This window comes from Misgurnus anguillicaudatus, chromosome 25, assembly GCF_027580225.2.
Source record: "Misgurnus anguillicaudatus chromosome 25, ASM2758022v2, whole genome shotgun sequence".
NCBI lineage: Eukaryota > Metazoa > Chordata > Actinopteri > Cypriniformes > Cobitidae > Misgurnus > Misgurnus anguillicaudatus.
This window is the reverse complement of record NC_073361.2, coordinates 175,771-200,581: the sequence shown is the minus strand read 5'-3', so window position 1 is coordinate 200,581 and position 24,811 is coordinate 175,771. Positions and strand designations below refer to the sequence as shown.

General features: G+C 38.6%; 1 protein-coding gene across 4 annotated transcripts in view; it reads left to right on the top strand.

The window, feature by feature from the left end:
* Positions 1-24,811, top strand: part of cdh19 (cadherin 19, type 2) — a 177,317-nt gene that overhangs the window by 139,731 nt on the left and 12,775 nt on the right. For 3 of the 4 annotated variants that reach the window (XM_055182378.2, XM_055182377.2, XM_055182376.2), the window contains exons 10-11: positions 6,533-6,650; positions 17,553-17,804. In XM_055182378.2, the coding sequence (XP_055038353.2) occupies positions 6,533-6,650; positions 17,553-17,804 (370 nt within the window). Of the gene's footprint in view, positions 1-6,532; positions 6,651-17,552; positions 17,805-17,997; positions 18,054-24,811 lie in introns of all 4 variants that reach the window. The other variant, XM_055182379.2, reaches the window with a different exon arrangement.

Genomic DNA, 24,811 nt, shown 5'->3' with positions numbered 1-24,811 from the left:
ACAAAAGTGAATTACTGTGTCTTAACCGCACGGCATGCAGAGAATTATCCACCATTACGCGAGTACACGCATCCTCGTTTGTAAACAATGCAAAAGTTTCTCAATCCTAAGCCTGCTTTCTGACGAAGTCACACATGCAGGCTGAACTCCACAAGCCATAAGCATATTACATGATAGCAAATATAAATGAGGATAAATGAATTACTTCAGGAATATTATCCTCCCCCCATGCGTCTTCCAATGTTCTTTTTAGGTAACGTTAAAGATGACCGCTTCTTTGCTGTTCCTCATTGTCCAGACATAACTGAAGATCTTCCTCGCATGTGTGTATAAAGTTTATCATCCAAACACAAAGTAAAGTTTTAAAATCTGATACAACTTTATGCTTTCTTTTTCACTATTTGAACTGTTTGTCTATTCATTATCAAGTGAATAGCGGGTATTGCCTGTGGGCGTGACCGCATTAGAGATAATAAGCTTAGCCAGCCCTGCTAAAAAAAACAATAGACCCCTTAATCGCCCACGTCACTGTAACGCAGTGGTTCTCAATCCTGGTCCTGGAGCCCCACTGCTCTGCACATTTTGTATGTCTCTCTTACCTGACAGACAATGAGATCTCTGCTAATGAACTGATGATTTAAATTAGCTGTGTTAAACAAGGGAAACATACAAAATGTGCAGAGCAGTGGGGCTCCAGGACCAGGATTGAGAACCACTGCTGTAACGTCACCGCTCTAGCTGGAGGCAAAAAATAAGTAGGAACTCATAGCCGGCGCGCTAAAAGTTTGAGTTTTTGACTTTGAAATGTCATCTTGTTGTGTTTTTGGCTGCCAGATTAGAAGGAACAGCACTTTTGGTTCAAAAATAAAGTTTTACCGGATCCCGGCAGACATTTCTTCACAGAAATCAAGAAGACAATTGTGGTTGAATGCAATATGGCGTACGGACTAGACGGAGACGATCATAAATAATGCTTGTGTTTGCAGTGCACACTTCATATCAGGTAAAATAATCTGAGCATATGTACTGTTGTGTTGGTTTTATCTAGTACAAATCAGCAAGTTTCTGTTTTAAAGGTGAAAAGTCACCAAATGCGCTATTGTTTAGCTGAAATGTTAAACAAGCATACAGCGATAGATGTGTATGCCATCGTTTGAATTTCTTAAAATAATCCACATTGCTAATCATGGTTAGCCCAGCGATAGGTTACATAAGACAGTAAGCCTAGACAAAATTACCCAAACCACCTGAAAGTAATTCATATGTTGTCTAGGAAATATCTAAAACCTGGTTAAAATCGCAAGAGTTAATTTACAAAAATACCTGTCACGGTCCTGCAGAATCAGTGACTGTACATATTCAGACACTTCCAAAACTGCTTCTGCATCCATGTTTAATAAATCCCTCCTAAAACGTGCTATCTTAAGCTTGTCAACATTGCCTCTGCGGCTCCTTTTGCCTCCAGCTAAGCCCCGCCCACACAAATACGTCACAATGTCCTTGAGCAAGACACCTAACCCCAGCCGCTCCCAACGAGCTGGCTGGCACCTTGCATGGTTGACACCGCCGTCGGTGTATGAATGTGTGAGTGAACGGGTGAATGTGAGGCTAATTGTAAAGCGCTTTGGATGGCCATAGGTCTGTTAACTCATTCACCGCCATTGACGAGTTATCTCGTCAATTATGAGTTAATATTTAACTAACAAATGTGCCTTTCTGGACGAATTTCAAGGTGAAAGTGTAATACCCCTTTTATCCACTAGATGGCGCCAAACCGCCAATTTATCAAAAACGGAAGTTAAAATGATTTGATGAATTATTTGAACTGCCTTTATCTTTGATAGTCATTCTGAGTCTGATCTCTAACATAAATTCCTTTACAAAAACACATTTTTTTAAGCTTTTTGCTCAAAATGTTGTATTTTTGAAGAGAAATATCCATATATCAGTGGTCAAATTAAGTGGAAAAAGTAAATATATAATGAAAGTTTTTTCCCCATTTTGTTTGTTTGTTTGTTTGTTTGTTGTTTGTTTGAAAGCAGAGGGTGTGTTCTTTAATTTGATATAATTTGTATGTTTATATATTTATAGAAGATAATTTTTCCTGCAAGGAATTTTGTGAAACTTTTGTTAAAATCACAAAAATGCAGGTGGGCAACTTTTCTCAAAAAGGCTGGCGGTGAATGAGTTAAAAGCGCTATATAAATGCAGTCCATTTACCAAATGCAGTCCACAATGTTTACCAACTTTAAAAGGGTCTATGGACACCATCACAGAAATTCTATAGGTTTTATTGGGAATTGTATGGGTTTTAATGGAATATGGCCCAAAAGGTCTAGGGTCTTGGTCTTTGTTGGCCCCTAATGGTATGCATTGGTTATATTGGTTCTATGTATTGGTTCTAATGGAATATGGCCCATAACACACTACAGTGTAGTGGTTTTAATGGTAAAAGCTAATGGTTCCTATTGGTATTTTAATGGAAACCATTAGAATTTTCTGCAATGGTTTAATTGTTTTTTCAGCAGGGAGGAAAACTGTACCCTCTTTACTTCAATACAGATTATATAAACAGGTAATATTTATAACAAAATTAGTTTGTTTAAAAGTAGACATTTCAGGCTTTCTTTGAATATGTGTATCATGTTTGTTTGATGAGTATTCACAGAGATTAAATTGATTTTTGTAATGTGTTTTGAGAGACAGCTGGCGGAGACAGAAATGTCTGAATGTGCACCATATTTATTTTTCTTTATTTGATAAAAACACAAAGATTTGTTGTTATTGTGAATGTACACAAATTAAAGAACACCCTTCACAGTTTCAAATGATGTCAAACATTTAAGTGTATGATTATTAATGATGGACTATTTTAAGTTGATTCTGCTATGATAAGGAGAAAACATGTTAAAACGTGGTGCCACGTTTTTGGACCACAGGGAGTTAAAAAGACACAAATTCAACTCGTGCTGCTCTTTTAGGAAAATCACTTTTTAATGCTGTACTGAGTTGATGAAGCACATAGGGGAGTGTAACGCCTCAATAGCAGTTGATCTGCCAGCTTTCGAAGCGAACAAGAGTGATTTGGTAACGGCACCTGCATCTCGTTAAATACTCATGCGGCAGGGTGGCAAATACCTGCATGCCAAGTTCACTGGCGTTTAATAGTTTCTCAAAGCAGATAGGTCTTATTTTGAACCCTTTAGAAATGTGCGCAGCAGACACTTATTGTGACAAGACACATGATACACATGGTTCACATGACTTGCCGAACACATATTTTAAAATGACGAACCACACACATGACAGGCTAAATACATGTTGTGATGAGCTTCGCTTCATGCCCCTCGAAAAAGAAGTCAAATGTTTTTTTGACTCTTTGTTTTACAGGAACAGTATGTAAGAAATTTATATCAATTAATCATAAAATGTCCCTGATATGTCACTAGACATAAAGAAATTATCTTCATTTCAAATACTTATATCACTGACGACAGTGGTCTGGCCAGGATATTGTCATTTAAAAAGTGGAGTTGCAGCCCTCAACTGATGTTTATGTTGTCATTTTGTGTATTGGCCACCAGTTGTGTGATTATAGTACCAGTTTTAGCCACAAGTTTTGTGATTGCAGTACCAGTTTTGGCCACAATCCTACATACTGTTCCTTTAACACTTTCCCCCGCCATTGACAAATTACCTCATCAATTAAGAGAAAACATTTGCATAAAAAGTGTTCTTGATGAGGTTTTATGTTAACTCTTTCCCCGCCAGCGTTTTAAAAAAAAGTTGCCAGCCAGCACAAGCATTTTTCATGATGTTCACAAAATTTTAATGCCTTCCAAAAAAAATTCTTTAAATATATAAACAAACAATATATCAAATGAAAGAACAGACCCTCTGCTTTCAAACAAAAAAGTTTCATCCTACCTTCATTAGTTTTCTTTTTATCATCTCCCAAATATGGATAGGTTTCTTAAAAAACACCCAATTTTGAGCAAAAAGCTGAGATAATTAAATTTTTGTGAAGGACTTTTGATGAAGATCAGATGCAGAGCGATCTTTAAAATATACACAGAGTTCTTTCTCTTTCACGCGAGGTGCTACTTCTGGGTTGTATAAGTTGCGGAAGTGCTGGGAAAGAAACCACCTGGTGGATAATAGCGGTATTGCGAAGGCCGGAAATTCTCATCATTGGCAGGGAAGCGTTTTCTCTTAATTGACGGGTTATCTCGTCAATGGCGGGGAAAGAGTTAATATGTAATACCGTGATTATCCACTAGATCGCACACGTATAAAAAATGGAAGCAATCTATTTTTTTTACAAATTTTAAACTCTGTGTATGTTTTAATAATCGTTCTGAATCTGATCTCTAACAAAATTCCTTCACAAAAATGCAATTATTTCAGCTTTTTGCTAAAAATGTAATATTTAAAAAAATGCCCATATTTAATATATTATATAAGCAGATAAAAAGTTCATAAAAATATAGATATGATGAAATGTTTGTTTGTTTATTTGAAAGCAAAGGGTCTGTTCTTTCATTTGATATATTTGTATGTTTATATATTTTTAGAAGAACATTTTTCTGGAAGGCATTTTGTGAAACTTTTGTGAAAATTACGAAAAAAAAATGTTCTTCATAAGTTTAAGTTTTCTTCTTATTATTATTATTCCGCCCTAATTTTTGGCCAGCTCCTTTGACTAGGCCGTTTGACACAGAGACCCTGCTCAAACTTTAAAACATTCGGGCAGTGCCGGTTTAAGTTGCTTGAAGACATGACGTCAAGCCCAAAAGATACCCGTGGCGTAGTCGCCAAACAGGAAGTAGTTCATATCTCAGAAACTCTTTCACATATTGAAACAAAACTTTGTACATGAACTTGGGACTCCAATGTAAGGATGCCCAAGATAAAAATAACATTGCAGTAACATGTATATATTATGTTATTTTCACTTCAAAATATCAAATTGAACCCTATGTAAATATAAAAATTGCAATACGCCTTTACCACTAGATGGCAGCCTTTACGTCCAAGCGTGTTTAATTGCCTTCACACGTGACTAGACTCTTAACTATCCTGCGTGATTATTGGAAAACGGTATATATTGAGTATTATTTGATACTAAATCCGATGGAATATAAATATTTCTCATATACGTTTGTTCACAAAACTGCAAATGGATGTTATATTCTAAACGCTTGAAGCAACACAAGCTCGTCTGGAGGACACACAGTTTTACAATACAGGTAGGAATGATATGATCAAGACATCTAACGTTAAACCCTTTCACCCTTTCTTTTTTAATGATATATGGCATGACAAGTTTTTTTCATCAATGCAATACATTGTAAATGTATTAGTTTGTAAAGACGCGTAGGAACCGCACGCGTGAGTACCGCATCCTCGCATAGCCGAGGCAGTGTTGAAATAGCAGTGCCGCGATCGGATCGGCTCTATGACAGCTGCATTGTTTGTGGTTCAAATGATTGTGGATTGACGCGAGTTTCACTTTACCATAAAATCATGCATGTAATGCCAAGTGTATATAAACAGTCATATGACTTTGAGAAATTTTAAAGAATGCAATGACACATTTAAAAACACAGTTTGCCAAAAGACTGCACTGTAATTTACTCACTGCCCAGCACTAAATGAACCCTTAATCTATGTAAATAGTCTTCAGAGAATAAGATAAATCTATAAATCTAAATCGTATGTTTACTGCTGAATGGGAACACGATTGATTGCATTATGCTGTCAATCACTGAGTGAAATCTTCAGAGAAAATTTCAAAGAAACAGTTGTTACAAACCTGTATAAATTTCTTTGTTCTGAAGAACACCAAGGAAGATCTTTTGAAGAATGTTTGTAACCACCCTGCTAAAAAAAACAATAAAAAAAATTCTAATGGTTTTATTAGTTTTATTGGTTCTAATGGAATATGGCCTAAAACACACTACAGTGTATTGGTTTTTGTTGGTCTCTAATGGTATGTATTGGTTCTATGTATTGGTTCTAATGGAATATGTATTGGTGTTAATAGAATATGGCCCAAAACGCACTACAGTGTAGTGGTTTTCATGGTAAAAGCTAATGGTCCCTATTGGTATTTTAATCGAAACCATTAGAATTTTCTGTAATGGTTTTATTGTTTTTTTCTGCAGGGCAAACTGATCATGAGCCCCATTATAGGTAAAATTAAACTGTTAGCAAAAAATTTCTGAAGTATTCTTTAATCTATACTGTTTGTGTATGGAGGGCACTGTATATACTTTTTGTGTGTGTGTGTGTGTGTGTGTGTGTGTGTGTGTGTGTGTGTGTGTGTGTGTGTGTGTGTGTGTGTGTCAGGAATGCTTTCACGTATTGAAATCAAACTTTGTACGTGAACTTGGGACTACAATGTGAGGATGAACAAGATAAAGATGCACAGATCAAGCAGTGTGCTTGCAATGCATTTTCTAGTTCAAAATAATATCCATATAAAAATTACAGATGCTGATTGTTTATCCTCTGTGTGTTTCTGTTGAAGATCATTGAGTTGATCAGTGCCACTGATATGGATGATCCAGAAGGCGGCCATCATTTCTACTTCTCCATGATCCCAGACAAACATATTAACCCAAATTTCACCATCAGAGACAATCAAGGTACTTCACAAAATTAAATTTCTTAGTCTGATATCTATCTTATATATCAATAAAGAGTTTCATGATGTGATCATTAAAGGTGCTCTAAGCGAATTCACACATTTTAGACCATAAAACTTTTTTGTTACATACAGCAAACATCTCCTCACTATCTCCTTGCTGCCTGTCCGCTGATCAAACTGTAAAAAAACGTGATCTCTGTAGACAGCCTGGGCCAGGGTTGGGCATCGAGGGCCACAGTCCTGCAGAGTTTAGCTTCAACCTTAATCGAACACACCTGCATGTCATTTCCAAATAGTCCTGAAGACTTCAATTCGATTTTTCAGCTGTGTTTGATTAGGGTTGTGGCCCTCAGGAACAGGAATTGCCCACCCCTGGCCTAGGCTCCACAAACTGCAATAAAACAAAGTGGCCAAACCTACCACCAGAAACGATAACAAAGTGTTCCAGCCAATAAACGACAAGGATTTGGGGGTGGGGGTTGGGCGTGTTCATGAAAGCACGGAAGGGAGGGGGAGGAGTTAGCTACACTCCGTTTGTTTGAAAACAGTTCAAACATCAACAAAAAGTGATGTTGCACAGATTTGCTTAGAGCGCCTTTAATTAAAACTAGTTGCTATCAACTAACCCTAATCCTAAATTCCTAATAAAAATACATTTTTAAATTGCATTTATTTGTTAAAAACTAAAAACCAGACAAACTACCAAAAAGTTTAAATGTATAAACTTTAAATGTATATTTAAATACATACATCTCTGTTCACGCATCTCCGTGCACGCAGTTTTCAAGTTATACGTTTGTTTGGAAACATTATATAAAAGAAGGGTTAACAGGGGTCAAGTATTAAAACTTCAGCATTTACAAACAAGTAATCCACGGCAATTCTGGAAGGACATTAAAACCCTCTGGGGTCCAATCATTTTGGGACACTGTCAGAGGTTCTGACATTCTCTTACATTTGGTCTATTTTCAGTTGCTTTAAACACATTAATGGCAAGTGTCTCATAACACTGCGTTCAGCACAAACTGGGCTAAAATATTATATGAGCTACATGTATGTATATGTTTGTATTTTTGAGAGAAAAATGTTTATGCGTGGTTTTTAAAAAAGCAACATTTTTAAGTCTCTGATATAAGTCCACAAAACCCATACTAAACATGTTTTAACAAGACTTTTCTAAACAGGATCTAGTAGTCTAGAGTTTTTTCTTTAAAAGTATGTGAAAATCATCCTGCCTACTTATTCACATAAAACAATGTATTAATTTAGAAATGGTAAGACACTTTTTGTTTAGAGGGCCCGTATGCGAGAAGGATTGATTGACAGCTAACAAACAAAGGCTCGCATAATGAGCTGCATAATGAGGCAGGAATGTTGGGAACTACAGTAAAGATTGTGAGGACAAATGTATACATGTTTGTTTGAGGTTTATTAAGAAGTTAACAATATAATCAAAATAGAAATGAAGGTCAGTAGGACATTTTCAGTTTATTTGGAAACAAACTCTATTCAAAAACTTGTATAAGAAACTGATAAACAACAGAGCTGTAAACTTCATGTGGCTCATGTTACCATATAACTTTAAGTCCAAAAAGTGTTTTTCCACTTCATAGTTTTGTACTGATAAGAGGGAAGCAGACCTCTAAGAGTGTTATGAACAGCACATCAATGCGATTGGAATCTTCAGACGAACAAACACAATAAGTGTGTCTTCACAATAAGACATTTTATACCTTAGATATTAGATACTTCCTGTTTCTCTGAATTCGCCATGAATTTGTCACCTCGCCATGGTAGAACTGTTCGAGATATCAAAAATCCCTTCCGGCATCATGTTTGCCACGTTTAGTGGCAATCGCTTGAATCCCAGAGGAGAAGTATTTAAAAGTTCGCCACATGCACTTTTGAAACCATCCAAAATGGCCGACTTCCTGTTGGGCAGAGCTATGGGATCTATATACGTACCAACTCTCGTACATGTGCGTACATGTTTGCCCGATTTGTGCACCAATATTTGTTTTTGCATTACAGGGGCCGCTACAGAGCCCTACTGCCACGCCCGTGTTCCAGAATTTGCCCGGTCCTAATGGCCGATGACTTTGAGGTCTGTGTGCCAAATTCCCGGTGTTTTCGAGCATGTTAAGGCACCCAAAGTGCAGGCCAAGAGCTTAAATGTGCCTGAAAATGAAAGTAAAGTTTGACGTGTTGCCATGTGAACAGCGTTTGAGATTTCAAAAATCCCTTCACAATTTATCATCTACAATGTCTCAGCATCATGTTGACCACTTTTAGTGTCAATCGCATGAAAATCCTAGGAGGAGTTTTTTAAAGAACATCACATGGAACTGTCAAAAAATCCACCTTTTGTGACTGCCACACTTCCTTGTGCCTGTTGGTGGCGCTATACCCGAGACTCACAATAGGCACATCGATGCGATCGGAATCCTTGGCCGAACATACACACTGCGTATCATCCCAATAAGATATTTTTTGCTTTAGATAATAGACACTTCCTGTTTCTCTGAATTCGCCATAAATTTGTTGCCTCGTCATGGCAGCGCCGTTCGAGATATCAAAAATTAGGGATGTCCAGATCCGATCACGTGATCGGAAATCGGCCCCGATCACGTGGTTTCAGACTCGATCGAAATCGTACGTTACCTCCCGATCAGGACTCGGATACATATGCAGGGTTTAAAATCCGGCGTCAAGGTCTCGCTCTGCTTCGCGCCAGTGTACGCGCTGCGCTGGTGCGTGTGAACTGACGAGAGGGGAGAATAGGCTTGTTCGACTTCATGCGGCAGCACAAGAACCGGCAGCAGGATGACGTCAGAGTTTTGCGAGAGCGATTTAACCCTCTGGGGTCTAAGGGGTTTTTAGGGCCCTGGGGAAGTTTTGACATGCACTGACATTTTTAACTGGCTTTTTTCAGTTGCTTAAAAACATATACATGGCAAAATTATCATAACACTGCGTTCAGCACAAACTGGGCTACAATATTATATGATCAACATGTATGTACATGTTTGTATTTTTGAGAGAAAAAATGTTTATGCATGGTTTTTGAAAAAGCTAAATTTTTAAGTCACTGATACAAGTCCACAAAACTCATTCTAAACATGTTTTCCCAAGACTTTTCAAAACAGGATGTAGTAGTCTAGAGTTTTTTCTTCAAAATGATGTGAAAAACATTTAGCCTACTCGTTCACATAAAGCAATATATTGATTTACAATTTCTAAGACACTTTTTCCTGGGAAAGGCTGTATGCGTGGAGGTGGGATAGCTCCTGAATAATCAGTGATTGACAGCTGAGGAACAAAAGAGTTGCATAATGAGCCACATAATGAGCCTTGTGGGGATGTTCAACAGGAATGTAACTTTCTCTGTAGTAAAACCATGATAAGGTTTACTTGGGAATTTATAACAAAAAAATTATATATATAATGTGTGTATATATAGAAATATTTTCTATTAATTTCACAAGTATACCTTTAAAAACCATAGTAATCATAGTAAAGGTACTGTTTTGGCCATCGTAAAAATGAACACAGGGAAGTGTTTGGTTGGCCAGCGAGAGTTTTACTTTTGTGCAGTAAACAGCTCAAAATAAAACTGCCTATCGTTGTCTGGACTCTTATTTGGGTTTTTGTAATGTTTGTTTACAGCCGCCACCATTGCTACCTCACGTGTTGATCATGAAGGCAGTGAATGTGTGCACACGCGAGTGATCCTGTGTTTAATAAACTTGCTGTGCGGAGATATGCGCTTAGACGCAACTAAATAAGGATTGTGTTGTTTGCAATCGCGTATTTTATAAGTATACCAAAAACCGCGTCGAGTTTCCTGACTCGTGTGTTTGTTTATGTGTGTTCCCCTCGCGTGAAATGTTTGACGGAAGAACAAAGAAAACATTCGCGTCTGGAGATACTGACACACATACGCAAGTAAATAAGGATTTAGATGTCGTGTTTGGTGCATTCGCATGAAACAACAAGGAATGGAGAGACTGGATTGTGAATTGCGTATCCATTGACTGCAGGAGGCACAAGTTAACCATATGGATGTTTCTGCTCGTTCACTTCAATGGTGCGGGGGTGTGGTGATCTCATCTCATTAGAGATAATCAGGTAACAAGAGATAGATGGTACTTCTCCTTCTCATACAGTTTACACCGAATGACAATATATGTTTTCGATCTCACTTACATCATTTAAAAGCTGACATTCCAAGCATTATGTAGATGTTTATCTTTTGTTTCTATGACATGTATTCGTTAAGTTACAGTTTATTTTTCTGACGCGTTTGAGAAAGGACTTCACTGAGGGAGAGAGAACAAAACGCGCATCATGTTTATTTTCTTCATTTTGCGAAAAGCACAACATTCTGTTTTTATTGGGAGTGGACAGAAAAAAAATAGACACTTTAACGTTTTAAATGATTTATAAATCATATCTGTATGTCCAAAATCAGACGAGTTATCTAAGTCTGAATCTAAGTGAATGAAAAATTAAGAGCTTGTGGCGCCCGCGCCACAGCCGACCCCAGAGTGTTAAACGCAAACTCCTCCATATCGCGGATCACTCTCGCGGTAGTTCGACGTCACCCGGCTGTCGATCTTTGAGGCGCCGCATGAAGTCAAACAAGCAGCTCTGCGTCTCACTCAGAACCAAGAACGCGCAGGATCATTTGACATTACTGTAGAGATGAGAGATAGAGAGAGAGGTAACAATGGTGCCCTTGTCGAAAAAACTTAATAGAAGTCTAGAAACAAAGTTTTTAAGTATGTATAGCCATGTCACTCATCTCATTACACTAGATAACTGGATACAACTGATTGTATAGTTTAATAAAATAATGTATTTTCATTATACAAGTTAATTATGACCAAACTATAAGTATTTTTTAACTAACTGCTGACCAGCTTAGGGAATCTCTATGGCTATTTTATAAGACATATTGCTGAATCAGTATGTTGTTTTTCTTGTCAATTGAGTCTTTTTATGTAGCCTATCTTATGCCTAAAATTAGTCAAGGAGGTTGATTCTTATAACTTCCTTCAAAGTTTGATCAATTGTGCATAATGACATGTGCAACAAATGCATATAGGGTGTCAGACTCATAGATTTGCATAATTTAAAGTTCAGGTTTTAAAGTTTGGGTCAACATGTGGCACAGCTTTAAAACTGAAACTTAAAATCATATCAGAGGTACAAAATGTCATTGAAACACACCAGTGGCTTTGCTGTCATCAGGATTAATCATGTTACCCCTCGAACCCTCCCTCCCAACAGAGCCTCCCCACAAAACAAATCCCAATTTAACCCTTTTACATATACTATATATATTCTCATTATTTTTTAACACATCTATAGTTATGCGCTGGCACAGAGTTAGACTCTTTTGACTCCACACAGAAACAGCAACGCGTGCGGCATAACATAAGGAACATCCTGGATCTGTTTATTGCTCTTCTTTATTCTTTTTTTATGTATAATAGAAGTATTGGATCGGGACTCGGTATCGGCAGATACTCAAAATCAAATGACTCGGACTCGAGGGCAAAAAACCTGATCGGGACATCCCTATCAAAAATCCCTTCGCAATTTAGCATCTCCAATGTCTCGGCATCATGTTCCCCACGTTTGGTGTCAATCGTATGAATTCCCTAGAAGTATTTAAAAGTTCATGACTGACACACTTCCTGGTGCCTATTGGTGGCGCTATACCCGCGACTCACAATAGGCACATCGATGCGATCGGAATCTTGTTATCACTATAAGAAATGTTTTGCCTTAGATATTAGACACTTCCTTTTTCTCTGAATTCGCCATGATTTTGTCACGTCGCCATGGCAGAACCGTTCGAGATATCAAAAATCCCTTCGCAATTTAGCAAGTACAATTTCTCTGCATCATGATCACCACGTTTGGTGTCATTTGCATGAATCCCCTAAGAGGAGTATTTAAAAGTTCACTGCATGCATTTTTTAAACAATTCAAAATGGCTGACTTCATGTTGGGCGGAGCTAATAGGTTAGAGTGCGAAAGTTGTTTGGGTCGATCAGATCTATATGTGTACAAACTTTCGTACATGTGCGTATATATTTTTTTGCATTACAGGGGCGCTACAGTGCCACGCCCGTGTTCCAGCCTTTGCCCGTTCGCAATGACGGACTAATGTGACATCTGTGCCAAATTTCAAGAGTTTTCGAGTATGTTAAGGCACCCAAAATGCCCAAAAGTGTTAAAAAAAAATATTTGAGCAAAACCAATTGGGCTTCGCACCTTTCGGTGCAGGCCATTCTGGCCTGCTCCTCGGTGCTCAGGCCCTAATCAAAGCTGCAAGCAGCGATGGAAGGGCCCTCGCATGCATGTGCATCGCCACCCTATGGCTTAAGTAAAGCATTAAACCAGGGGGATATGAATTTAAGTGGTAAATATAGGTGGATTGTCAGAGGAACTTTGATTCCTGTCTGCAGCAGGTGGCGCTATGATTGTAACTGATTGTTGTTATTGTGATGTTTTCAGGCCAGGAACCTTGTTAAACATATGAAGTCTGTGACAAGTCGGACATTGTATGCCTGAGTTACAACAGCTTTCTTATGGTAAAACATCAAACTTTGCCAGGCCGCCACAGACACGCCCTTTAACGAAAATTCCAGATCTTCACAATTTATCAGTTAGTGAAGTCCTTAAGTTCAGACTGACCAAATATGATGATGATCTAAATACATTTCTATGGGCAGTAAACCACAGTGTAAAACATGGCATTACCTGCTGCCAGCAGGTGGTGCTATAACTTTTCCTTAAAATTTCCATGTGCACGTGAGTGCAAAGTTTCATGAGTTTTCAAGCATGTTTAGGCCCTCAAAAATGTGATTCATTTTGGAGAAGAAGAAGAAAAAGAAACTGAGCAAAAACAAGAGGGCGTTGCACCCACAGTGCAGGCCATTCTGGCCATTCTGGCCTGCTCCTCTGTGCTCTGGCCCTAATAATAATAGCAAACGGAGCAAAAACAATAGGGTCCTCACACCCCGGTGTGCTCGGGCCCTAATAACTCCTTGAAGAACAATAGGGTCCTCACATCCCGGTGTGCTCGGGCCCTAATAAAAGTAAAAAAACAGCTATTAATAGAGATAAAGTCCGGGACCTGATTAATGTTAAAAGAGTAATAGTAATAATAATTAATAAAAATAATAACATGTTTTATTAATATAGCGCCTTTCAAGAACCCAAGGATCCTTTTCATGAAGTTGGTATACAAACATGAATAGATATTAGCAAACAGTCAGTACACAACATGTAATCAAACAATCTACATTAGACTTACAAAAACAACAGACAAGACAGACAATCAATTAACAAAACATAAAGTGAATAAGTGAGTTTTGAGATCAGTTGTAAAGGTCTGAAGAGAGGAGACATCACAAAGGTCTTGCGGTAGTTTGTTCCAGAGCTTAGAGGCTGAAAGCCCTACCACCCACACCAGTGGTGGCTAGTGACTGCTCATCTGAGGATACACTTATTCAAAATAAGTGTTCAGACTGTCATGTGTGTGGTTCCCTTTTCCAAAATATGTGTCCTGTGTGTCAAGAGATCCTGTGTGCATCACGTGTTTGTCAAAATAAGTGCCTGCTGCACACGCGTCAAAACCGTTTATGATAAAAAAAGACCCTCACGTTCCTAAAATACACGCTAGACACTTCCTTAACAGTAAACTCTGATTACGCATGAGAATATGCGAGTATCTGGGAAACGCGAGCGTCTCTTTTATCATAAACCCTTTAGACGTGTCTGCAGCAGGCACTTATTTTGGCATGACACGTGATGCACACACGATCTCTCAAAGCGCAGAACACATATTTTGAAATTACAAACCACATACATGACAAGCTACATACATGTTGTGACGAACTTCGCATCGTGTGCCCTCAAAAAAAGAAGTCACCAGCCGCCACTGCCCCACACTCGATAGACAGGACTTGGGTACTGCAAGCAAGTTTTCAGAGCTCGATCTCAGGGTACAGGCAGGGGTATAGGGGATAATCAATTCGGAGATGTAGGAAAGTGCTAACCCAAGACGAGCCTTAAAAACTAAGGTGAGAATCTTAAACTGGATGCGGTAATTAAAGGTAGGGTAACAGATTTGATCCTGAAACATTTTTTGTTATGCTGGTTAAAAGTCTCCTTACATCCTGATAGCAATCACTGTGTTTAGTTGTTTAAATGTATTTGTAGAAATTGATGTCATATGAGAAAGGACCAAAAAATGTTCAACAAATTATAGATTTCGGTCCGAACGGACGTTTCCGTTTGTGTCCCTTATACGTAAGCGTAATTTGAATGCCCACCGCGCAGCGAGTCCACGCAGACACCATACGTCATCGGCGCGTTCATGTGCGCTCACCTCCTGCCTGTAAACAGTGAGAACAGCAAACTTTTCTGTTGAATTGACAACCTACACAGGAGGCACAAAACTAAAGGCATCTTTTATAACAACACCAGCAAAAACTGCCTGGAACAGCAAGAGCAAAAACCCAAATGAACATCGGTAACTTTACTGCTTTACCACGAGATGAAACAGCTGCAGGAGCTGCAAAGGGTCTGAAAGGGTCGTTGAACTGTTTATTGTGGTAACGTAGGTACGCAATATGTTTGTATTGAGATGGATTCAGATATTCTACTTTGATGAAACATTGTGTTGCTTATGAAATTTGTGTTCGTTATAACGATATAGTTACTACGTCTACACAACCGAAGTCAAAAAAAGGGAAGGTGGGTGAAGAGGGTGGGATCGAAATTTCATTGCTAGGCGGCTAGCGTTAGCATTTTTCAAAATGTGTTACCCTACCTTTAACAGGGAGCCAATATAGTGGTTCTAGGACAGGGGTGATGTGAGCTGATTTTTTGTAAACGAACTGCAAGCGATTTATGACTTTTTTGGGTAGACCATAAAACAAGGAGTTGCAGTAATCAAGATGTGAAGTTTTAAAAGCATGAAGAGATTAAGTGAGGGTCTTAACTGGATGATATTGCGAAGATGGAAAAAACAAGACTTGAAAAGCTGATTGATGTGGGGTTTAAATCATAGCCTAGAATCGAACAACACACCAAGGTTTCGTATACTGGAAGACCACTATTTCTACGACTTTTTCAACGGCAGAAGTTTGTAAAAACATTCCAGTAATGTTTATGTTTGATGCTTTTATATCCAAAATGGAGAAAAAGCATAAGAGCAAGTGGTGATTGGTGTTGATAGTAATGGAGGAAATTGAAATACTGGTGATAGTGATCGATTTAATCGAAACAATAATCCAAACATAATAATAACCACAAATAATCCAACATGAAGTAAAAACACCAACCCAAAACAACCATCAACAAAAACAGGATCACGATGTACAGCTTGCAAACAACAAGAAACAACGAAATCGACCAAAAAATTACAATGAGACGATGAGAAGCGGCAGCCACAGTGCGCACGGCGTTCTCTCACTGGAAGTTCATTCTCCATGCCCAGGAAAAATAATTAATATTGTGTATGACTCCAATGAGCTTTCTTTGGTTTCATTTTTAATGTTTCCTCCTTTATCTTACCCCAGACATAGTCCTAATGTCCTAATTAAATAATTAAAAGTCAAGGCATGATAAGATGTTATTTAGTTAAAATAAGCATAATCTAGAGGCCTTTGCCACATCAGATTTTTTTCAGAGAGTGTATTTTTCATAGAAATATCATGATTAAACTGGTTCCTGTAATGAGACAATGGTAAATTTGTGGTTACTGTGGTTAAGCTACAAATACTATATTAGGTCATGGTAAATTTAGTAAGGGATGAGCGTGGTCATATTTGTTTATTTACAGACGCCAATGAAAGAAGCACAAAGTAATGCCTGAAGAGGCGTGTAATGAACTTGCTGTGCTGAGACATGCGAATAAACAAGGTTTTAGATGTCCCAGTTGCAGTCGCGTCATTAATACGAATAGCACAAAGCGCGTCAAATGTCTTGTGTGTTTACGGAGGCCCATGGTCATCTTGTGCTGTTTGAAAAAAGCACAAAGAAATGCCTGCAGCTTTGCTCGCAATGATCAGTAAGTCTTACAGTGAGGAGACAGATGTAAGTAAATAACACTTTAGATGTCTGGTTAATTATTTTTGGTTACAAAGTAGATTGTCAGTATATTGTGTATCTTGTGTTTAATTATGTAAAATAATATATTAACTTCAAATGCCGCTTTTTGTTTTGTGATTTTGTTCATGTATTACTTGTTTGACAAAAGACAATTTCTTTAAAATCTTCATTTAAAGGTGCTCTAAGCGAATTCACACGTTTTAGGTCATAAAACATTTTTTTGTTTCCTACAGTAAACATCTCCTCACTATCCCCTAGCTGCCTGTCCCCTGAATACACTGTAAAAAAAATGCGGTCTCTGTAGACAGTGCATGCTCCAGAAAATGCAACAAAACAAAGTGGTCAAACCTACCACCACGAAACATAAAGTGTTCCAACCAATAAACGACAAGATTTGGGAGTGGGGTTGGGCGCGTTCATGACTCTTCTAGAAAGCATGGAAGGGAGGGGGAGGAGTTAGCTACGCTCCGTTTTGTATGACAACACTTTGAACGTCAACAAGAAGTGACACACAGACTCGCTTAAAATGCCTTTAAGGAATTTTCTCTCTAAATACTGATATGAAAATCCTGTAGGCCAGGATACATTTATGCCTTCAAAATGATGTATTTTAGTAGGAACTACCTTCTGAAACAATCTTGGCTTGGACTGCTTTTCCCATGTGAAAAAGAAAATGTCTACACCAAATTATAAATAATGCATGAAAATCTGTATGTAACATTTGTCAGTAGAATCTTGATTTGATAATTAATTATGTCTATTACAGATAACACAGCTGTCATCCTGGCTCGGCGAAGCACCTTTACCCAACATGATCGCATGCAGTATCATCTTCCTGTGGTGATCAAAGACAGTGGCTCACCCATCTTATCCAGTACCACCACACTTACCATTAGTGTGTGTATGTGCCAGCCTTCAGGTCACTGCCCATCTAACAGCGTGGAAGCCAAGGCACTCTCTCTGGATGTCAGCATGCTGACAGTGCTTGGCCTGTCTGTGTGCCTAATCACATTTGTAGGTAAGGAATCAGGGGTCATGTAATTTTACATAGATGTGGCATGAATCTCATTGAGAGAAACTCTTTGTGTATATATGATTTCTTCATTTCTGTTAAACTGTTGGCTTCATGTTTAATTATATTAGTATAATGTTTAATGGATCTTTTAGGGTATTAGTGTGCAAAAATGTCCTGAAACATTCTTCTCCAACAGAGCGGTTGTGTTAGTAATGGAATATTAAAACTTTTACTACACATCAAGTATGACAGGCAAGTATGACAATAGTGAACAATAAACAATCTAATCTTCATTCATAATAAAAATAATGATAAACTAATGTGATATCACACTAATGTAACAACACTGATCATAGTGCTAATCATAGTGCCATATTGTTAACTCATTGTCAAGTCTTTTTTTAAGTTGCTCACCAGCATTTTTGTGATTTTAACAAAAGTTTTACAAAATTTTCTTCTAAAAATATATAAACATACAAATTTATCAAATGAAAGCACAGACCCAAACAAACAATACACAAACAAACAAACAGACAGGGAAAAAAAAACGTTTCATCCTATCTATATTTTTTCTCTGCTCATAAACTCATAAAAGGAACAGTATGTAAAAAATTTATATAAATTAATCAATTAATAAAATGGCCCTGATATGTCACTAGACATTAAGAAATCATTTTCATTTCAAATACTTAAATCACTCACAACAGTGGTCCGGCCAGAATATTGTCATTTAAAAAGTGGAGTTGCAGCCCTCAACTGATGTTTATGTTGTCATTTTGTGTATTGGCCACCAGGGGTGTATTCCAGAAAGCTGGTTATGTGACTTACTCGGGTAAGATTAGGAGTAAGTGAGCGGATAACCTCTGCTTTCGGTTCCAAAAACGGAGGTAACTTTCGGGTTATGTAAGTAACCATAGTAACGAGGCTCCGGAGGATGTCTGCACATGCTTGTACTTATGATGAGCGTGCAGCGGGCATGGAAGCATATATTTTGCATAATATTACAATGTTAAAGCATTTATTTTATTACATTTACAGTCGCGAATATTTATTGCTGTCTTAAAAAAATGTATGATATTTTCTATAAAGATAAAAATTTTAAATACTACACATTTAATTATGTTCATTATAAATATATCTCCAAATATCAGTGGATGTATGAAACACAATTCAATCAGTTAATTAATGTTAACAATACAGTACATTTCCATATCAATTTTGTCAATTCATAAATAACCTCATCTTCCACTTAGTAGATCATTAGAGATTAATCTAAAGTTCTAATAAATGTGTGTGCAAATACATTGTCATTATTGAGCCAGAAATCTTAACATATGTTACTTAAGTGACAATGTGGCAATGTTACAGTAAATTGGTATAACAAATAGAAACACACAATGACTATCATAATAATAATTACTGAGGGACAGAAGTTACCCCTGCCTGCAGTGTCTGATAGGCCTGTGCATCTAACCTGACCCACAGAATGACACAGATGAAGCACATGATTTAACACTGACCCACAGAGTAACACAGGTGAAGCACAGACTTCATTAGATGAAACACCATTGAATCACAGACATGGCATAGTGGTCAGAGATTTCCTATGATCAGTTAGAATCATGTACATAATGAAATAAATTATAAATATATTTTTTATAATAATAATGTAGTGTACTGAAAAGCATTATTGAATTAATTTTATCTGTTTTATAATCACGCACTTCTAAGCCGATTATAAAACGTTGATTTTGCCAGAAAGTATTGGTTTATAATGTTATTTCTTATTTAAAAAGGTTTAAGTTCTCTGACGTTTCCATGGTGACTCGTGAAATCTGTGATGCCTTTATGTTGTTACAGTGAGCGCGCGTTAACTCTGGGTTACTTTCAGCGAGTTGATTGAACTAACTGTTAAAGAGTTCACACTTACAAATAAATCAAATAGAATTAATGATATGCGTATTTGGCGTGCTGTCCGAGGAGAGGGCTCTGAGCTCGGCATTTGGCCCGAGCCCGGAGCACTCCGCAACAAGGAGAGGGCTCCGGGGTCTGTATTAGGCCCGAACCCAGAACACCCCCCCGTATTCAGGTTAGGAAGTAACCAAGTAAGTGTGAGGAGACGGGGTGGTGGAGGGATGCTAAGAACTATCGAAGAACGTAGGTGAGTTGCCTGCATGTTTATATATGCTTCCACTGATGCCGATCAGGTGGACGCCTGATTGCTGATTGTTGACAGCTGGTCGTAATTACTAGATCGATTGGCAGATTATTTGAACGTGCTCCTCTCTAACTTTGTTAATAAAACATCATTTAAAGAGTTCACACTTACAAATAAATCAAATAGAATTAATGATATGCGTATTTGGCGTGCTGTCCGAGGAGAGGGCTCTGAGCTCGGCATTTGGCCCGAGCCCGGAGCACTCCGCAACAAGGAGAGGGCTCCGGGGTCTGTATTAGGCCCGAACCCAGAACACCCCCCAAAAATTGCAAACTTAATGTCGGACAGCAGCCGGAGGTTGTATTGGTAGCCCCCCAAAAAAACTTGCAGAAAGTGAAGTTGGAAAAATAAAATTTTTTGTTGGAGGCAGAGCTCCTGCGGGAGCGGAGGAAACATCAGCGATGCAGCGGTAGAGAAATGATGTGAAATTAACCCCCCAAAAAAGTGAAGGGTAGGAGAAGGTATTTGCAAAATCGAGCGTGACTGTTCAACCGGGAGGGCTCTCGCAGCATCCGACGGGGCTTGATGCTCACAGCATCGGACGGGTAAGCCCCGCCTGCAGTTGAACAGAACGCGCAGCGCGAGCGTGATTCGGGATCGAGTTTAGCCTTTCAACCGGGAGGGCTCTCGCAGCATCCGACGAGGCTTAATGCTCACAGCATCGGATGGGTAAGCCCCGCCAGCAGTTGAACGGGACACATAGCGCGAGCTTGATTTGGGATCGAGTTTAGCCGTTTGACCTGGAGGGCTCTCGTAGCATCCGACGGAGCTAATGCTCACGGCATCGGATGGGTAAGCCCTGCCAGCAGTTGAACAGTAAGCTATTATGAACGGCACTAGCGTGATTGGGGATCGAGTTAAGCTGTTCGACCGAGAGGGCCCTCGCAGCATCCAACGGGAGCTTTGGAAGAAAATGCTCACGGCATCGGACGGGTAGGCCCCGCCTGCAGTCGAAATGAGGGTGCCCACTGCATTTGGTCGGGAGGGTTCGACCAATGCTTCAAAGGGGGCTGGGACACGGGAAAAGCCCCTTTGCCTCCTATGAATGGGGAACCCACGCCAACACGAATGGGAGCATCTGGCGACGTGCAAATCAGCACGAGTTGTGAGAATTAACGATTAATTGGTTAAGGCTTGTTACACGTGATGTGGAAGCGGCTGGATCTAAGCATGGGCCGGTAACCGGTTTCAAGGTATACTGACTGAGGTTTTAAAGGCTCGAGGTTTCAAAACCACTAACATTTCTGTGATACTATTTCTGAGGCATGAGGTGTGTTTATACAAAAATTATTAAATCATGTCATGTAATTGATTTGATGTTTACATTTAATATATATATATATATTAAAGAATATTATAATTTAAGTGCTTTATTTTAACCTGGAATACACGTGTTGCTTAAAATAAAATGTATTGTCCAGTTGAAAAGTTGTTTGTATACACAGACATTTGAAAATAACATTTTAGTGTTGCTATGGCAATACCGCAACACTGAAATCGTGGTATTTTTTCTTGAGGTTATCATACTCTCAAAATCTCATACCGGCCCATGCCTAGCTGGATCTGTTGTAGATTTGAAAGTTTGATGACCAGCGGCCCAGGGTTTGAATTAGATTTTTTGTGGAAGGCCTTTTTTGTACAGCTGCGTCTATGCGGAAGGAATTGTTTGAAATAAGGGGGTCCACTGGGATGCCGGATTGAAGTAAAATGGATTGCCTGAATATTGTTGAGGATTTTGGTGGCTGCGGTAAATTTAGAAGCTGGGGGCCCTGTAGACACGAAACAGCGACCTTGATAAAACCGCCCTGAAACTTATTGAGGGAGCATTGTTGGTATACGATAGGATATACACGTGGAGAGAACCCAGAATGGTGTAAAACAGACAGACCATTCAGTTGTTTAAGGAAGGTCATCCATAACGGACCTCGTTGTGGCCTTAGCTGTTTAGGGAGATTTGATCTTCAAGCACGTAAACGACAACATAAGATAGAGGACATGCGGGATGAAAGGGTGGCCTTGCGGGATTAAGCATAATACAACACAACGCATAATGTGGCCGAGTAGCGATAGCGGCTTGCATTTAGAACCATTTGGATTGTTTAAAAGTGAGGATGCGACCAGAATTATCCTGTCAATTTTATCTTTGGGTAGTGTGACTTGGAATTTTTACTGTTTAAAATGATGCCCAGAAATTCGATGGACATGGCTGGACCCCTGGTTTTATCTTGAGCGATTGGAATATCGAGCTCAGTGAAAACCCTTTGAATTGTGAGAAGGTCATATTAAGAAGTCATATTGCAGGTGAATGACGTAAGGAATTGCATAGTTGTTAAAGCGAATCCAGAAAATTGCTTCTGGTAGCATATCAGAAATCTTAGGCTGCTTTGCTACTAAAATACATTAAAGGAATAGTCTACTCATTTTCAATATTAAAATATGTTATTACCTTAACTAAGAACTGTTGAATCATCCCTCTGTCATCTGTGTGTGTGCACGTAAGCGCTGGAGCGCGCTGCGACGCTACGATAGCATTTAGCTTAGCCCCATTCATTCAATGGTACCATTTAGAGATAAAGTTAGAAGTGACCAAACACCTCAACGTTTTTCCTATTTAAGACGAGTAGTTATACGAGCAAGTTTGGTGGTACAAAATAAAACATAGCGCTTTTCTAAGCGGATTTAAAAGAGGAACTATATTTTATGGCGTAATAGCACTTTTGGGAGTACTTGGACTCGCCTGAAAAGTCTGCTCCCCTTCTCACTCTCATAATGGGAGAGGGAGGGTGTTACTGCGCCGAGTCAAAGTACTCCCAAAAGTGCTATTACGCCATAAAATATAGTTCCTTTTTTAAATCCGCTTAGAAAAGCGCTACGTTTTATTTTGTACCACCAAACTTGCTCGTATAACTACTCGTCTTAAATAGGAAAAACGTTGATGTGTTTGGTCACTTCTAACTTTATCTCTAAATGGTACCATTGAATGAATGGGGCTAAGCTAAATGCTATCGTAGCGTCACAGCGCGCTTCAGCGCTTACGTGCACACACACAGATGACAGAGGGATGATTCAACAGTTCTTAGTTAAGGTAATAACATATTTTAATATTGAAAATGAGTAGACTATTCCTTTAACAGTACCAACGTATGTAACTTTAAATTCAGAAGTGATGTCCATTTTGCCGGTTGAGCGTTGAACTGGCGTTTTTGATCAGTTATAACTTGGTCAATGCCATGATAGTGAAGAGAATTTCTTTGATGGCGTTTAACAGAAACCATGTCACTGCGATTTAAAATACAATCTGTATGAGATGACAGTAAATGCGTGTGCATATACTATAGCGCTTAGCCAGTGTTGGGGACAAGTAGCGACTCTACTAACTTAACTACATGTTTTCTGTAGTTGGACGGTAGTTTAGATACTTTTAAAACGGTTTAGCTTTAGCAGTAGTGAAAAACATCTGCCAAGTAGCAGTGACCAAATGCAACATTTGTGTTGTGGTTCCACAATAACTTTTTGCACTGAGTGCCGCAGTGTCTTTTTGTAGATCACAAATTTAGGTTGTTCATTACTGCTCTATTGTTACGTCACGCGGCTTTGCGGAGATCATCAGATAATTACGTACAGAAAGTGCAGAAGTAAAGTCGACAGTCATATTATATTGTCCGTGGTAGAAGTGAGGCATGACGGCAGAATCTAAAGATGTAAAGATGAATTGCCCATGGCCATATTTGTTCAAGTTCATTTCTTTTTAAGAAATACAGTAAAGCAAACACGTTCGTAAGTAAATTGTGCAAACCAAAACATTTGTCTGTCTGCGTCAAAAACTTCAGGTAGCCTACATGCGAGTGAGTAATCACTGTTTTAAATTAATCCTCCTGTTTAATACATGTTAACGTTACATGTTTTAATAAACGCTGTTGAATATATCTGTCTATAGCAATACGATTGTCTATACATTTTAAGTTAAATGTTGACTTACATTTTGCCCATCGGTAATCTCTTCAATTCAAGGATAAACAGCACGGCAGCTTACTGTTGTCGAACATGTACTATTCGGAGTGCCCATGCTTATTTTAGCTTGTCGGATTCGTCCGAAGGAAATTGTTCTTTATACAGTCTACCGTTGTATCAGTATGCGTGCTGTCAGGAACGTGCATACTCATTAACAACACGGTCTCAGTTCAGTGTAATGTTGAAGTAACTGGGAGCTGTAATGAAAGGTCTGTATGGTAAATAGATTATGCAGTGGAATATTGTCTTATTTTGAGTCAGAGTGACTGTTAAGCACACCTGAAATCGAGTAACGTTAGATCATGCTGTTTGGAGACGCCATTGTTTTAAAAATTATTCAGTCCAATTTGGAGGAATGGTTCGACCTGTTCGCTTTAAACAAATCGTTCTCTTGAACTCAATCTTTTAAGCAGGCATCATTAATTGTCATGAAAGGCTTTTTGTCTTTCAGCGTCACTGGGTTTAAACGCTGCTCGAGACTGGGCAATAAATACAGATGCTTTTTCGAAGCTTCAAATCAGTTACAGTAAATTAATTGTTTTGACAAAAAGATTCACCATTTCGACAAACTCGAAACACCTAAATATGGCGCCACCTGCTGGTGAAAACGTTGTAAAAGTGACGAGATTTTAGTCCAAACCTTTACACGTCATACACATCATTGCAAACATTTTCTAAAAATATGTTTAAGAAAAGATGTATTTAACTTAAACAAAAAACGCAAATAACTTTACTTGGTGGCTTAAAAAGATCATTAAAACGAACTCCCCTTTAATTATGC